The 17321-nt window shown below is 45.0% G+C and overlaps 1 protein-coding gene, 1 long non-coding RNA gene and 2 pseudogenes across 3 annotated transcripts; 2 read left to right on the plus strand and 2 right to left on the minus strand.

Annotated features, from left to right (window-relative positions):
- Positions 1–225: 225 nt before the first annotated feature.
- LOC136528263 (uncharacterized) lies at positions 226–949 on the minus strand. Of its 2 annotated transcripts, none has more exons than XR_010777025.1 (3): positions 812–949; positions 532–703; positions 226–453 (listed from the first exon to the last, which is right to left on the minus strand). It is a non-coding gene; the product is annotated as an uncharacterized lncRNA (long non-coding RNA). The 2 variants fall into 2 exon arrangements; XR_010777026.1 differs by lacking the exon at positions 812–949 and adding an exon at positions 784–804.
- Positions 950–1512: 563 nt separating this feature from the next.
- LOC136528261 (dehydrodolichyl diphosphate synthase CPT3-like) lies at positions 1513–2546 on the plus strand (annotated as a pseudogene).
- A 516-nt stretch (positions 2547–3062) lies between these two features.
- LOC136525445 (cellulose synthase-like protein H1) lies at positions 3063–8344 on the minus strand (annotated as a pseudogene).
- Positions 8345–12762: 4418 nt separating this feature from the next.
- LOC136527307 (B3 domain-containing protein Os06g0107800-like) lies at positions 12763–13479 on the plus strand. The gene has a single exon (XM_066519993.1). It carries the CDS (start codon positions 12763–12765, stop codon positions 13477–13479), a length of 717 nt encoding a protein of 238 aa, XP_066376090.1.
- Positions 13480–17321: the final 3842 nt, after the last annotated feature.

Genomic DNA, 17321 nt, shown 5'->3' on the forward strand with positions numbered 1-17321 from the left:
TATGAAGGCCTAGGTTTACGTGCTAGGTTGTTAGCACGACCAACAGCTACAAGCCCAAACTTGGGACCATAGCCATCTGCCCATCCCCAATTATCTGACATCGTCCAGAATAGATAACCAAGCACAGGCACACCCTTCAAAACAATGTCTATCAGTGCTGGAAGTTACAGATACATGACAGTAAGGAATGTTTCATCACAAATTAATTTAAGACCGGGCCATAATGATTGCAGCATAAATGGCTAACAGGTGCTCGAGAATATATGGTTTCCGAATCAGATCAGTCTCGTCAGAAACTCCATTTTCAGTAATTATAAAAGGTATATTCAAGCTCTTGTATCGTTCATTAAACTGAATCAGGATACGGAACAGCCCATCAGGATAAACACCACGACCAGATTCACTGTACTCATCATTGTCCACGAGCTTTAGACCAGAGCCTGATATCACCTCCTGCATGAAAATGGAGTAATCAACTCCTGTTGTTTACATGTTCAGATCATTTATCTAAGCAGCTAGTATTTAATTTACCTGCCCATAGTAGTTGATGCCAATAAAATCCAATTTATCACATATGCTATCAATGTAAGGGAAAAGGGTCAATGAATTAGCCAGTGTGACAGCAGCAACATCAAATAGACCATAGGGCCGTGTAAACGATACATGATGAGCGACACCAACGATTGGCTTCCTTTTACTTTTGCTGTAAAACACCACCAAAGAGTTCAACTCAGAATTGTGGAAATTCATGAGAAATTGCATTTCAAGTAACATATTATATACCTTTCTGAATGTATGTTTTTTAACGCACTTTCTGAATGTATGTAGTCATAGGCTTCTGCATGTGCAATGGCCATCCAATGTAATGCTTGGTTATATACACCAGTCGGTAAAGCAGATGTTGCTACTTCAATTGCATTAGGGTCTCCACCAGGCCAAGCACCAGCACAGTAGGCTTCTACATTTTATTTGTGTGCTCACTTGTCGAGTTTGGAATGTTTGTCCTTGCACTAAAAATAATTCAGTTGAATATATGCAATTTGGCAAATGATGTGGATGTTGCTTCTTATTTAATGTCTGCATGATCCAGTTGCTATATATGTCTATATACCTCATTGCTTAATTGTGTCATAGTAATCTTGTGTTCTCATGATATCTGGCATAGCATTATTAGTTCTATTTGGAGCGAGGAATCTGAGATGATTGCTCACCTGCAGTCCATGTTCTGGAGCAGCAGCAAAGGTCAGAAATACTTAATGCTAATTTCACAATGATCACTGAATCTGCAGTTTTTATTTTCTGATGGCTTAGTCATACTATATAACAGAGGAGAAGAGAGAGGATCAATGAAAGACTAAGCACGCTGCAGCAGCTAATTCCTAATGGCACCAAAGTAAGTTCTTTTCTTTTGTATTTAGTGATCAACTTTTTTGCTATCAAATTGTGTTTTCAAAGGCCCAACAATTTGTGCAAACTTTTGTGTGAACACTGAAGATAAGTTGTTCTCTTGCCTTTGCAGCTTTGGTAATTGGTTGCATAGTCCCTCATCATGGCGGGGTCAGTTATCTCTCCCTCACCTTCTGTGGTGAGTTTCATATTTGCAGCGGCATATGTTGATTAATTTCTTGATAAAGCATTTAGATATCAGTTATTAGGCTTGTAAAAATCCTCAAAGAGCTATAACCTTTTTGCTATGCTGACATGGACAAATATTCTTACAACATGTAAGATTCTGCTCAGTTGTTATTTATTTGCTTTTGGTCTAGGATCTGAAGGCAGAGAAGCCTGATGAGATGGTTACAAATGGTGTTCTTTCAAGCCTTCAGAATTTCCTACAAATGGTGTTCTTTTGGTCTAGGATCTGAAGGCTGAGAAGCCTTTCAAGCTTGCTGTACTGCTATGAAATGGGTGTGAAGTACATGACTGTTTACGCATTCAGCATTGACAATTTTAAAAGGGACCCAAGTGAGGTGGAAACCTTGATGCAGTTAATGGAGGAAAAAATCAATGAACTATTAGAGAACCAAAGTGTAATCAATAAGATTAACTGTAAGATCAACTTTTGGGGCAACTTGGACTTGTTATGTGAGCCGGTGAGGTTGGCGGCTCAGAAGCTGATGGCGAGCACAGCTGGAAACACAGGGCTGGTCTTTTATGTCTGCATGCCATACAACTCGCCTTCTGAGATTGTCAATGCTGTCAGTGAAGTTTGTGCAGAAAGGAAGGAACTGTTGCAGAGTGAACATGCTGGCGACTGTAATGGCCACGCTGCAAATAACGGTGTGCATTCAGAGATTTCAGTGGCGGATTTGGATCGCCACATGTATAGCACTGGCTGCCCAGATCCTGATATCGTCATCCAAACTTCAGGCGAGACTCGACTGAGCAATTTTCTCTTGTGGCAAACAACGTTTAGTCACTTGCAGAATCCAGATCCTCTGTGGCCCGAGTTCTCTTTCAGGCACCTTGTTTGGGCTATATTACAGTATCAGAGAGCTTACCCTTACCTATAGCAGAACAGAAAGCTGGCTAAGAAGCAGTTGTGAATGTGATTCCATGTTATTTTTAAGGAGATACCAGGAGGGTTTTGAACATTTCAAGTTGTACAAAACATTTCTAGGGTGCATTAATGAATGTGCTGAACATTTGGATTTTTATATGTATGCTATCTATTATGTTGTGATGAAATTACAGTATGGAGAGTCCATATTTAATATGTTGTTGCTACTGTTCTGTTTCTATATAATTATTGTATCCAATTTGCTGCATGGTTAAGGTTTTTCTGTCGGTGGTCTGTTATTTTTCTGTGCGTTAACCAAGACCGATAGAAAAATAAAAATTTTCCTATGAGTGTGCCTCTACGACTCTATCGGGACAACATCGACAGAAAAACGATTTTTCTGTCGGGCTTTTCCTTTTTTCTGTGGGGATTAACGCACACAACATTTAAATTTAATCTGGGCTAAGGTAATTTTTCTTTGCATGTAACACCCACAGAAAAATTATTTTTCTGTCGAGCTGTTCTTTTTTTCTGTGAGGATTAACGCACACAATATTTTAATTTAATCTGGGCTAACGCAATTTTTCTGTGCGTGTAACACCCACAGAAAAATTATTTCTGACGGCGAACACATAGAACAATTGAATTTTTCTGTCGTTATATTTCAGTGGGTATTTTTCTGAGGGTACACCGTCAGAAAAATATTTTTCTGACGGTATTCGTATTTTTCTGTGTGTTTTCGCACGCACAGAAAAAAGCGAGATTCCAGTAGTGACTCGGCAACGGGGTCCTTTGCCGAGTGCAACACTCGGCAAAGTGACCCAAAACGGCAATTTAAAATTTTTTTTTTTATATTCCATCGTGACAAATAAATTCATACAAAGGGAGGCGCGCATCGATAGCCGGCAGTCCTTGTACTCGCCCAGGTTGTACGCGTTGTAGGCTAGGAACAGCGCCAGCCGGATGAGGAAACCCGGATCTGACGACTGCGTCACAAGAAGATGAAATTTCAGAAACTATGCCACTTTGGAAAGAAGGACCGGCCGGTGATGGAAAAAGATTACCTTTGGCAAGAAGGAGCGATTCGCAATGAGGCAGTAAGGTGCTAATAATGCATAGCACAGCTCAAAGGGTGCCCTGACGGGCCACACGTCGATGACTAGGTAGGCGACGCACTGCCGGAAATCGAGGAGCTTGAACGCGGAGAGGAGGACCGGGTTATGGCGGCTGAGTATCTCCAGCAAGCCCGTCGCCCATCTCTTGTACTGGGTGAGGCTGGCCGGCCCGCCGGTGGGCGCGCCACCAAGGAACGCCGGCGGCGTGGATGCGCTGACCCGTCAGGACGTCCTCGGTCATTGACCCGTAGACCCAGCCAACCTGCAAGCACATGCACGAGTTCGTTCAGGTTACCAAAACCTGCAAAATGCTATTAGATGTGAGGGACAGTGTTAAAAACATGGAGTATACCTCCTGACCCCAGCTTGTGCCAGTCTCGTAGCTGCAGGCAGAAACTTGTGTCGCTGCTTCGACACGATTCGTCAGATCTGCCACCACAGTCGTTGGCGATTTGAACATGTCGCCGGAAATGATGCTCCTCGCCGACTCGATCAGTTCATTCGATCCGCCAAACTTGTTCTGTAGCTCCTTGTAAGATGGTGAATCTGCCAGAGTTTGTATTGTACAATACAACCAGTCAAGAGCATATATACACTGAATCAGAATACATTGCGGAGCAGTCAGTCTTTCGAAAGATGTCACCTTTCGTGCTGGCGGTGGTGGCGGAGTCTGGTGGCACGCTGTACATGACTTTCCTACGGTGAAAGCAACCCGTCCCACAGTAAAATAGGCCTTGAAGTCCGGCAACTCCGTATCCAATTTTCTACATAAGCTCATCAGCACAGACGACAAAAGTTGTCGATATATACAAAGCTAACACAGCGCTTCTCTTAGCGATCGAGCTAGTACTCCTATGATAATGATAGTGATCTGTACTACCTCGAACAGAACCTGCATCTGGTTGCCAAAAGGATCGTCGTTGAGGGCGCCATAGAACTTGTGCGGCGCCTGAACGAAGCCGCTGTGGACGTCGTCGTCGAAGCCCAGGAGGAGGCACATGGCGTGGAGGGCGACCTGCGGGTTGTTGGCAAACATGTCGCAGTCCACGTTTAGCATGATGGGAGAGTTGGTCACCACGCCGGACACCCTCGTCTGCAGTCAGTGCACAGGGAAATGCATGTTCAGGCTCAGGAGGCACCTCTCCACTCATCAGTTGCACTACGGACGGTGAACACCGATGATGTACGTACCAGGACGTTCATGGCGCCGGCCTTGAAGTGGTGGTGCTGTGTGGGGCTCTTCTCCCTCGAGACGTATATATGAGGCTGGGGATTCCATCGTCTGCAGCCTGATTGCTCTTGCTCTTGCTGCTGCTGTCCCAGAGCACCTGAACACTCGCGGTCGCGGTTAGCAAGAAAAAACAAAGCAACGAGATGGGCACCCGTTTCATCATGGCTGCTCAATCCATGAGTTCGTCTCTACCTTGATTATGGTCGGGTGGTTCCTGCGGTCAGCACCCACGAATTCGGCGAACTCGCCGTCGCCGCGCCGGACTAGAGAGTCCTCTTCGGCGTTCTCGATCCGGCGGACCAACTCCTCGTACTCGTTCTACATGCAAGAACACGATCAGACACTGGCACGTAATAAGTGTGTACGGCGGATGTTACTGACTATATGGAAATTTTTTTTTACAGTAGCTAGCAGGTTTACCTTCATGAGTGTCCAAGCGCGCAAGAACTCGGCGTCGGCGGCGGCTCCCGCAGCGCCGTAGGAGAAGTACACGAAGGGCGGCGCGGGGAGGGGCTGCGGCGGGCGGCGCTCGGCACGGGGAAGGGCGGCGGCGTGCGTCGTCGTCGGCGGCCCGGTGGCTGGCGGGCGCGGGGCACGGGGAGGGGAGGGCGGCGCGCGGCGGCGCGGGGACGGCCGGGAGCGGTGTTGGCCGGGAGCGGCGCGCGCGGGGGCTGTCTGTCTGTGTGGCTTGGACTGCTCGGCCGAATTCACTTAAGTGCCCCCACCCGCCCCTTTGCCGAGCGCCGGATCAGGGAGACACTCGGCAAAGGAGGCAACTTTGCCGAGTGCCCCGATCCGGCCGTCGGCATAGATTTTTTTTTTGAAATACCTTTGCCGAGTGCCCCTGTGAAGGAGTGCCCCTGTGAAGGCACTCGGCAAAGAGGAAATTTCTAAAAAAAATTCAAAAAACCTCTTTGCCGAGCGCCTTATTCTTGCCACTCGGCAAAGACCCCCTTTGCCGAGTGCCATGACTTGGCGCTCGACAAAGTTTTTTTTTGTTTTTGGCCTCCAAATTTTTTGTTTAGCCCTTTTAAAGTACTAGGAACTCCTCGTTAGAATTTAGGAATTTTTTTTGGCTTTTTGATATATTTAGTTACTTTATTTCGTTTACTTGAATTTTTTCGAAAAATATAAATTTGAACTGCACGTGGTACGAATAATGGAATTTAATGATTCAAAAAATGATAGTCATGTTACTGAGTGTAGTGTGAGGCTGTATCCAGGAACGGACCCGAAATTTCGGACATCTTGTTCACGAAACATGACCGCGAACTTGCGTGCGAAGTGTTTTTAAATTCTATAAAAAGCAAACCATGTCCGACAATCATGAAACTTGTTGAGATGTCGTGATATCGTATGTGGAGGCTATGATAAAAATTTCAGAAGATTTCGTGCATGTTGTCACGTACGATGCTTACAAACCAGGACATCTCTACATGTAGTCACGTGATAAAACTCCATCATGTAGCTCTTTACCAGGAAATAACCAACGCAATAAAACTCCATCATGTACATTGTAATGATCACGCAAGCGTCCCACAACCTCTGGCAGAGAAATCTTGTCTCGATCAATATAAGACATTGCAACCTTCCCCGAAAATAATGCAGTATCTTGCCATCTTTGAAAAACTCTCCACCAAAACGGAACCTCACAGCCAGTGAGTCCGACACATCCATGGCCTACATACATTAAAAAAATAATACGCCTTCATTAATCCCACTGAAGGGCAGGCCTGGTGCAGTGGTGAGAGCTGTCTCACTGAGTCACCAGGTCATGGGTTCGAAGCAGTCTCTCCGTATATTTTGCGGGGGAAAGGCTTGCCTCGGTTTTTTCCTTCCCCAGACCCCACTCATGTGGGAGCCTCCGGCACTGTGCCCCTTCATTAATCCACTAATGTAGATGCAAGTAAAGAGCACCCAAAAAAAAACTGGTAGCTCTCGTCTCCTATGCCTAATAAACAATGGATCTCCTAAAAGCAAGTCCCAGGGAACCCGGATCCAAGAAAAAACAATTATTCTATGCCTAATTGACTCATTAGGAGTGCGATTCCACAAACCTAGTGTGCTTTGTGGCAGCAAAGGCCTTCTGAATCCTCTGGACACCCACCAGATCCGCCTACTGCAACGGCACGTGCGCACCACCCACCAGCCGCCCGCCTTCGAGGGAAAAGAAAAAGAATCCCAGCTAGGGTTACAGGTGGTCACGGGCACATTTTGACCGTCCTCAATGGCCTGACAAGCGGTACAGGGAGGTTTTGTGTCCGGTTTTAACAGTTCAGAGAGTCTAAATGCCCGGTTTTGGAGTTGAGGGAGGAAAAACGAACCCGCCCAATAGTTCAGGGAGGTAAAAAGGACTTTTTCCTTTCGAATACTGTTGTTAGCCTGATGGGCTCCTTTGTCAGCGTGTTGATCTGGGTCAAGGCCCATTGTGCACATGCCCATCTACTCGTGGTTTACCTGACAGCGTCATTTTTATTTCTTCCAGTTCCAGCTTAATCCAAACTAAAACCATTATGACAAATTGGAAAATGCCGTGCATTATCCGTTTTTTTGTCCGTTTTAACTAACATCACTTGTGCCTCTGGTAACGTTGACATGCAAATAGATTAAAATTAGTCAATTAGAGATTCGATCAAATTGATGTATCATATATACATGCACCTGCGCTATATATGGTTGGCCTGTATATATATTTTATTGAAATCAGATGAAATAATGGCATGTTGTTCTTCCTCCTGTTTCAACGGTGGTGGCAGGCAGGGTGAATAAGTAATCGTAGTCCTTGTAAAGGTGACAGAGCTTGAGTAAACAACCAGTTTTGACAGGCGAGTGCACAGTCAACGAGATGGATAGGAGTACAGCTTACTGCACCATGCATATGAGAGCATGGAAAGCAGACTCACAACTTGTGGCAAATGAAAGAATTTCCTGGATTTTATTGGTTACCTATGACTGTCAACCACTCAGGGAGCACGCCCGCCAGGCCAACTTTTTTTTTTGAACAAAATACTAAAAACAAAGGGTTGTTCTATATACCTTGAACTCCGAATCTCCCTCTGATCTTTATACATGTGGAAATAACAAAGCGCAGATAGAAATAGAATCATGCATTGCTGCTGCTTCGTTCCTGCCACTTTTTACTGCATTTTGTTTGATCTTTTGTCCAGTTCAGAATCGAATGGAAACTGCGTCTGAATTGAGCCGATCCTTGTAACTCTATTTTGGAAAATGCAAGTGGTAGGAACAGGTAACTGCATATGTACATGTTTACCTTTTACAAACTGTGCCTTGGATAGTTAAGTTAAGCAGACACTGCCAAGCCAAAGCGACTTAATTCTTCTCAGGAACGATGCAAGGTGGTAGCTAGTTAGTCGACCAATACAGGAAACCAACAATCCCCAAAACCCAGGACCGGCCGGGAACTTACCTGACGATGAAGAGCCGTTTTGATTTGGGCCAGAGAACCTGAACCTTGGTTTCAGATACACATGCATGCATGGGATCAAATGCAGTGCACTACGACATTCATCAAGTACTTAACAACCTAATAACCTATTGCAAAAATGCCTGGCGAACTAGTCTCCAAAGGCAATAAGGGCCCTGCACCTAGATAGCTAGACAATCTCCTGGCCAAGGAACTTGCATGCTTATTTGATTTTTCTTTTGTTTATTTTGCCATAAATAATTGGTGTGTGTTCGATTAATTAAGGAGCAACCTGCAGCTAATCGGAATCCGCGGCCCTGAACGAACTTTGTTGGACTAATGACCTGACCAGGGGCAAATGGCGCTTAACTAGTAGGCTGACATACACCACCTTTCCGGGTGACATCATGCACCAGGCTGGCCACTGGCATTATATTCTCATATAATATATTTATATATTGCAACTGTACATGTGCCTATTTTTATTTGTTACTTCACTCCATCACTCATCTTTATGAGACTGAAAGATTGTTTACTCCCAGTTGCAATAACAATGGCTGTGGTAGGAGGCCCACAAGCCCCCCACCACACAGCACATATCCAGATTTCAGTTCAGTTCATTTTTAATTTGCCGCTCTTCAAAATATGCAGATTATTGGTATATAATAGTAAGAGCTAGTACCCTTTGCTGTGTTTAATTTTGAAACCTGCTGTCCTGGAATCAGTTTATGCATGAACCCTTTGACTGGTCAGCGTTCAATTCACTAGCAGCCAAGAGCCAACAACACATATTTTAGCGATGTGGATATATCTATCTATAAGTAGTATGTTTATCACTAAAAAAAGTTTCCAAGTTTCAGACAAGCTGATGATGTGTCCATGTCAAAGCAGTTTCGTTCAGAAAAGTTTCATATTCGTCTAGGAGAGATTTTTATTTTTTCATATATTCATTAGACAGACTTGCCTAGCGGCTGTCGGACTGTTCTTCGCCATACCAATGCAATAATTACTCTGTTGTTTAGGCTGGATCACAGCTTGCTTGCTAAATACGCGCTTTGTTGATAAACCTCTCACGTTTGCTCGATCGCTCTCAATAATTGCAGTATATATAAGCTAGCCTAGCTAAGCTGGAGTATATGATACTCAAGACTAGCAAGGAACTTTTGGGTGCATGTATACATGTGTATCCAGCTTGATGCAGCTCATCTAAGCCTAATCAATTCATCATTGTTAATATCTCCCTGCACTCTAAGCTATAGATTGACGGGCTATATATCTGCCATGTTGTCTTTTTTTAGAAGAGCAAAATGCCTGACAGACATGGCACCCAGTACTTGATAACTCTCTCATCTCATGCACCCAGTACTTGCAAGTACTAAATCTGAGCAAAGACTTTTCAAACGATGCGACAAAGCAAAGGAGTTGACTTTGTTAGTGAATGGGCGTGCGTGGTCAAGAGTTAACTAAGAACAATTATGTAGGTGCAATGGGGGCAGCAGGAGAACACCATGATTGGCTTATGCCTGCTAATGGAAATTATCTAGTACGAATAAACACCTGTCGTCGCATCATCGTTGCTTGCATTGCTAAGACCGTCTCCAACAACCGCGACTCAAAATACAAGACACATTCGTCCTTTGCGTAGCGCTACAGGCAAATGGTTCAATATATATTTTTTTGTCTTCTCCAACAATAAGACCCAAAAGACAATTCTTTCTGCAAATGGGTCTCCAGGAGAGAGGATACCCAGATTTGGGTTATGCCTCTCCTGACACTCAAAATGGGTCTTCCATATAAATACTCTGTTGGAGGCTATAGATATTATATCGGAGAGTCATTTTAGGTTTAGGTTTCGTAATGGGTCTCCTATTGGAGACAGCCTAACAACTACTCCTAGTCCCTCTGGCCTCTCTGCATTAACCAGCTGACCTGCTCTTCCTTCCTGGACATAAGCCATAGCCCAAACTACGATCTAGTCGTTTTTGACAAACTCACTGGTCTGCCCGACCGAGACTGCGCGCGTTGATTTCGTAACTTGACAGCGAGCTGAAGAATAATTACAGGATCGGAAGAGCAAGCTACATATATGTACAGCTGATCGAGTCAGTCAGTCTCGATGATCCAGGAGGAAGATGAGAGTTGAGGCAGTGACCAGGAATGCACTCATGGTTTCACATTTGTTTTTCTACCATGTTACGCATGAGAAATGATGAAAGCATAGCAGCCCTTGTTTTTCTTCGGTCCAGGTGTAGCAAGGCTTTTTCCTTCCGGTTGGGAAACCCTTTAGTCCCGGTTTCCCAACCGGGAGCACCAATTCGGGACTAAAGGTACCCTTCTTTAGTCCCGGCTCGACGACCGTGACTAAAGAGGGACCTTTAGTCCCGGTTGGAAACACCAATCGGGAGTAAAGGGGGCCTCCAGGCCTGACCACGTAGACCGGCCCTTTAGTCCTGGTTGATAATACCAACCGGGACTAAAGGTTTTTTTTCCTTTTTTTGTTTCTATTTCTATTTTCCTTTTTTTTTCTATTTTCACGTTGCTACCATGTTTTTTTTCTATTTCTATTTTTCTTTTTTTTCTATTTTCACGCTGCTACCAGGTTTTTTTTGTTTCTATTTCTATTTTCCTTTTTTCTATTTTTAATTGATGATTCGTTTTGGTTTTTGAATACGCATTCTACGCTGCTAGAATATACGTACGTTTATAATGTTCAAAATTTTGTATAAACTATAGTACGAAGGACCTTTAGTCAAGGATCAGCGGTACAATCCTATAGAGTAGATCCTGTTCAAGTTCGTGTTGCATGGTTCGAGAGCTGAGCTTTTAAGTTAGCTTTCACTCTTCTGAGCAAGCGAGGTGGTGCTAATAGGTGGGACTGGCAAGCAATTCCAGCATATTGCGTACTGAGCCGGCCCATCGAGGCTCCTGTAAACGCCCGGGACTAAAAGACCTTTAGTCCCGACTGATAATACCAGCCGGAACTAAAGCTATACCTTTAGTACCGGCTCGTAATACCAGCCGGGACTAATTGATTTGGTCCATCGGACCCTACGTGCAAAAGCTGAAAAGTACAGTACAGTCGATCATCCCAATGATGGTACTGCTGCTCGATCAAGCTAGAGGCCTAATTAATGCGGCCAATGCATGCACGCAACGCGATTAACATCCGGAGATTATAGCAGTACAGTACGTAATAAATAAACAAACGCGGTCCGGCACTCCACAGACCTCAATCGGTTGGAGACCTTTAGTCCCGGTTGTAGACAGCAACCAAGATTAAAGGTCCCTTTCTAGTCTCGGACGGAGCCTCCAGCCCGGAGTAAACTTTTACTCTCGGTTGGAAGGACCAGCCGGGAGTAAAAGTTAACCTTTAGTCCCGGTTGGTAGCGCCAACCAGGACTAAAGGTCTCCTGCAACAAAAGCCAGCCACAGTAGCTGTTGGGCAGGACCTTTAGTTCCGGTTGGAGCTACCAACCGGTACTAAAGGTTTCTCTAGTCCCGGACGCGAAAAATATCGGGACTAAAGCCAAATTTCGAAGTGGATCAAAGGTCGTTTCTCTACTATATTGCATTGCCTCGAATGAGATATATATTGTATGCATATATACAATCTTGTAAACTGCGGTGAAGAAATATTCGTATAATCTTGTACACGCACGGAATTGAACAGGTAGTACAACGAAGTTACGAAGTAAAACAGTAGGTAGTAAGAATTATGTGTATGTAGCAGAAGAAATCTAAGAAGCTCGGCTGGACGGTAATGGCGTCTAGGACATTGGTGCTTCCTCCAGTAGTTAATTTCATCGTGTAACCCACATTTGTAACCCGCGAGCGGCCCTGGGTCGCTATCTCTTGTATGCTCTCCTTCTAATATAATGATATGCACACTCGTGCATATTTGAGAAAAAAAAATCTAAGAAGCTCACATGTGCATGCTGCAAATGGATTTTAATTTGCATTGGAGAATGGAGATGCATTTTCAGTTTCAGAGATATATATAACAAGAAGAGAGCGAAAATGCCATCGTATGGCCGGGCTTTATTTGTATCATATATACATCATATATACCATATATGTCAGCTACCTATGGAATAAATCTATAATAAATAAGTAAATAAATGAATTAGACCAAGGATGGATATATATCATCAGTAAACGACGGACAAGGTCCGTACGGTCAACGCAAGGTAGGTGATCCAGTCCGGTCCATGCAGGCCGTTGGATCCAAAGCACTTAAGCACCAATGGATGCGGATTGCTGCTTGCCAACGGATCGCGATCCACGGCATGCATGCAGATGCAGAAAAGTCAGAGAGACCCCAGGTCCAAATGCTACTGCATGCTGCTTCTGCTTCCCTATAAGTTCAGGTCAGACGACGGGACAGCGGTGGATTATTCATCAGCTTGCAGTCGCCAATATATATCTGGACCGATCCAGACATCCAGTGCACTGTATCTATCGTAGATCGATCCCTTGGTTGCATTGCATGCAAATGGCCCTGACGCTCGCACTGGAGCTGGAGTCGTCGGCGGCGGGCGGCGGAGGAGTCGGCCACGTCGACGTCGACAACAGCCACAGCCCCAGCAACAGCAGGCGCGAGCGCATGTTCGAGAAGGTGGTGACGCCGAGCGACGTGGGGAAGCTGAACCGGCTGGTGGTGCCGAAGCAGTTCGCGGAGCGGCACCTGCCGCTGCGCGGCGCGGCGGCCAGGTCGCGGGGCACGGTGCTGTGCTTCCACGACGCGCGCGGCGGCGGGACGTCGTGGCAGTTCCGCTACTCCTACTGGAGCAGCAGCCAGAGCTACGTGATGACCAAGGGGTGGAACCGCTACGTCCGCGACAAGCGCCTCGCGGCCGGGGACACCGTCACGTTCTGCCGCGACGGCACAAGGCTCTTCATCGACTGCCAGCGGCGGCGGACTCGTGCCGTGAAGCAGGGCGCGGTGCCTGCGGTCGTCGTCCGGCTGGCGATCCTCGCCGTGCCGACGCCGACACGGCACCAGCAGCAGCCGCGGAGCTTGGTCGTTTTCCCCGCGGCCGGCCATCACCAGCACCAGCAGGCGGAGAAGGTGGTCGCCGTGGAAGAAGCAGAAGCAGCAGAAGAAGAGGAGGAGGCGCGGCGGCAGCGCGGGCGGTGGCTCCGGCTGTTCGGCGTCAACCTGCTGGAGCTTCGTACGGAGCCGGCGGTGCTGCTTGATCTGCAGCTCTGAGGACGACGTACATTAATTCGATGAGAGAATTGGCTTTGGCTTCGATTCTTGTAGCATACTATAGTAGCTAGCATGCATGCATTTAATCGAGAGGGCGGTGTTTGAATTGAACCCAATTCGGAATTCCCAATTGGAGCAGTAGTTGGTTAAACAAACACCCTCAACTTGAATGCATTCATGCATGTGTTGAAACTAATAACAAACTAGTGGGTACCCGGTGCTTCGCACGGGGCACGAGTCAGAAATATAGCACATTATATGATTATACATCGAAGCAATGGAAGGAAAAGATTAGTTAAATTAGCTATAGATGGTGTTAGCACTAAAAAATGTCCAAAGTGCATAATGGATTCCCCCATCATGTTTCTATCGACAAGACAGCCAGAAAGCGTACTTGGATCATGGCATTTGGAGCCTGAGTGAAGGAAACAGCTTTTCGGGAGGCTGACCTAGCCAGAGTCGGCTAAGCCGACTTTTCCAACTTCCTCATATGCAATCATGGACTTCATAATGGAGACAGGGATCCCGATCTTCCGTCAGGTGATGGTAACTATCGTTTTGACGGAGAATGACACACCGATCCGGCTTCAGATCGAAAGATCGAACCCTGCAATCTTAGCACCACAGCTCCTCTAGTTATCAACCGAGTCACGGACCAGGTTGACCTCGCTAAGAAGGCTAATCCCTGCCTGCGCAACGAAGAACACAAGCAAAAACAAGAAAGAACGCAACCAAATTACAGATGAATGATTAAACTCACGAAGTTGGGGTCTTTCAAACCGATGAACGGCGAAACTGTTCTTGACAGATTAATCTAAGCAAAACTCGAACCCTAATGGAGGGGCGGTGGCTGTTTATGAAGACTCTAGGGTCGTGCAAGACCCCTGGATGCGCCCCTAATGGGCCCAAACTCGATACATGGTCCAATGGACCAAAAGACGGTGTCGCAGCACCCTGGCAGATTCTGGACGCTGACTTGTTTCGACGATTCCTGTTGATTCCGAACAGATTTTGACGTTAAACCACTTGGATTGGCTTCCTTATCAAATTAGCTTTCCATCCATATATGGATCATCGAAAACGGAGTCCGGATGTGTCCTGGGCGACCAGTTTAAGGCAGACTGGTCCTGAAGGCCGAGACAGACTCGAATTCTTGTTGGATTGGGCCTCCGGCTTGTGTTGGACGTCCTTGCTAGTCATCATCACCTCCACCACTTCCTCTAAGTCCTTCATGACCCTCTCCAATGTTCCTAAGCAAGATAACATCATTAGGTAGTAGTATATTCTCAAAAGTATGAAAAGTATCGCTTAAGAACAAGCTCACCTCTAAATTGAGTTGTCGCTTTCGAGCCCGGGTCATTAGACCTTGCATGACGGTTGGAGGATCAGTGGGTACCTCTGAAGAAGTGATGTCCTCATCATCCTCCCCCTCTTGAATTGGAGTTGTGCTCGACTCAAGCTCATCTTCTTCTCCCAAATAGGGTTTCAAATCTGCAATGTTAAAGGTGGGACTAACCCCGAACTCGGATGGCAATTCAAGTTTGTAGACATTATCATTTATTTTCTCAATGATCTTATAAGGACCAGCTGCTCTTGGCATTAATTTAGACTTACGCAGCTCAGGAAATCTATCTTTTCTCAAATGTAACCAAACAAATCACCCGGTTCAAGTTTAATCTCTTTTCTACCTTTACTACCAGCAATTCTATACTTTTCATTCATTCTTTCAATATTTGCTTTAGTTGTTTCATGCAACTTACGAATAAAATCAGCACGCTCTCTAGCATCACTATGTATTCTCTCAGTGGTAGGTAAAGGCAAAAGATCAATAGGAGCACGGGGGTTAAAACCATACACTACCTGAAAAGGACTTACCTTGGTGGTGGAATGTTCCGCCCTGTTATATGCAAACTCCACATGCGGCAAACACTCTTCCCACATCTTCAAATTGCGCATCAAAATGGCTCTCAACATGGTGGACAATGTTCGATTCATAACCTCAGTTTGCCCATCAGTTTGGGGATGACATGTTGTAGAAAACAGCAGCTTGGTCCCCAATTTATTCCACAACGTGCACCAAAAATGACTCAAGAATTTTGCATCGTGATCTGAAACAATAGTAGAAGGCATACCATGCAAGCGAACGATTTCTTGAAAGAAAAGGTCAGCAATATGAACAACATCGTCGCTCTTATGACAAGGAATAAAATGTGCCATCTTAGAAAAACGATCAACCACCACAAAAATACTATCCCTCCCCCTCTTTGTCCTTGGCAATTCCAACACAAAATCTATAGATATATCTGTCCAAGGAGTAGAAGGAACAGGAAGAGGCATATACAAACCATGTGGGTTCAACCGCGACTTAGCTTTTTGACATGTGGCACACCGAGCCACGTACCGCTCTACATCTCGCCTCATCCTTGGCTAAAAAAATGTGTGGACAGCACCTCCTCCGTCTTCATGGCACCAAAATATCCCATCAATCCGCCTCCATGTGCCTCCTGCAACAACAAAAGACGAACGGAACCAACTGGAATGCATAGGCGGTTAGCTCTAAACAAAAACCCATCATTGATCATAAACTTATTCCATGTACGTCCCTCTCTACAATTAAGCAACACATCCTTAAAATCAGGATCAAGCGCATATTGTTCTTTTATTAATTGAAGACCAAAAATCCGACAATCAAGTTGGGACAGCATTGTATATCTTTTAGACAAAGCATCAGCAATCACATTATCCTTCCCTTTCTTATGTTTGATAATATAAGGAAAAGATTCAATAAATTCAACCCATTTAGCATGCCTACAATTCAGATTATTTTGAGAGCGAAGATACTTAAGCGATTCATGATCAGAATGAATAACAAATTCTTTAGGCCACAAATAATGACGCCACATCTCTAAAGAACGAACAAGTGCATACAATTCCTTATCATACGTGGAATAATTAAGAACAGGGCCATGCAATTTTTCACTAAAGTAAGCAATGGGTTTACCATCTTGCATCAAAACACCTCCAATGCCAACTCCACTAGCATCACATTCTAGCTCAAAAGTCTTACCAAAGTTTAGAAGTTGCAGCAATGGTGCGTGTGTAAGCTTGTCCTTCAAAGTGTCAAAGGACTCCTCATATGCCCTTCCCCAATGGAACACCACTCCTTTCTTCGTCAACTCATACAATGGGGAAGCAATGGTGCTGAAATCTTTGATGAAGCAGCGGTAGAATCCTGCAAGACCAAGAAAACTCCTCACCTGTGTGACGGTTTGGGGAACCGGCCAGCTCTTTATGGCTTCAATTTTCATCTCGTCCACCTCAATTCCTTGTGGAGTTACAACATAGCCAAGAAAAGAATCTCGATCTGTGCAAAAGATGCACTTCTCAAGGTTACCAAATAAACGTGCATCACGTAAAGCATTAAAAACAGCACGTAAGTGATTTATATGTTCATCAAAAGACTTGCTGTAAATCAATATATCATGAAAGTAAACTACCACAAAATGACCAATAAAAGCTCTTAAAACCTCATTCATTAAGCGCATGAAAGTGCTAGGTGCATTTGTCAAACCAAAAGGCATAACTAACCACTCATACAACCCGAATTTGGTTTTAAACGTAGTTTTCCATTCATCTCCAAGTTTCATTCTAATCTGATGGTAGCCACTTCGCAAGTCAATCTTAGTGAAAATTATAGAACCACACAACTCATCAAGCATGTCGTCTAGCCTAGGAATAGGATGACGATACCGAATAGTAATATTATTGATGGCTCTACAATCAACACACATACGCCAAGTTTCATCTTTCTTAGGAACTAAAACTACAGGAACAGCACAAGG

Source organism: Miscanthus floridulus, chromosome 19, assembly GCF_019320115.1.
Source record: "Miscanthus floridulus cultivar M001 chromosome 19, ASM1932011v1, whole genome shotgun sequence".
NCBI classification, from domain to species: Eukaryota; Viridiplantae; Streptophyta; class Magnoliopsida; order Poales; family Poaceae; genus Miscanthus; species Miscanthus floridulus.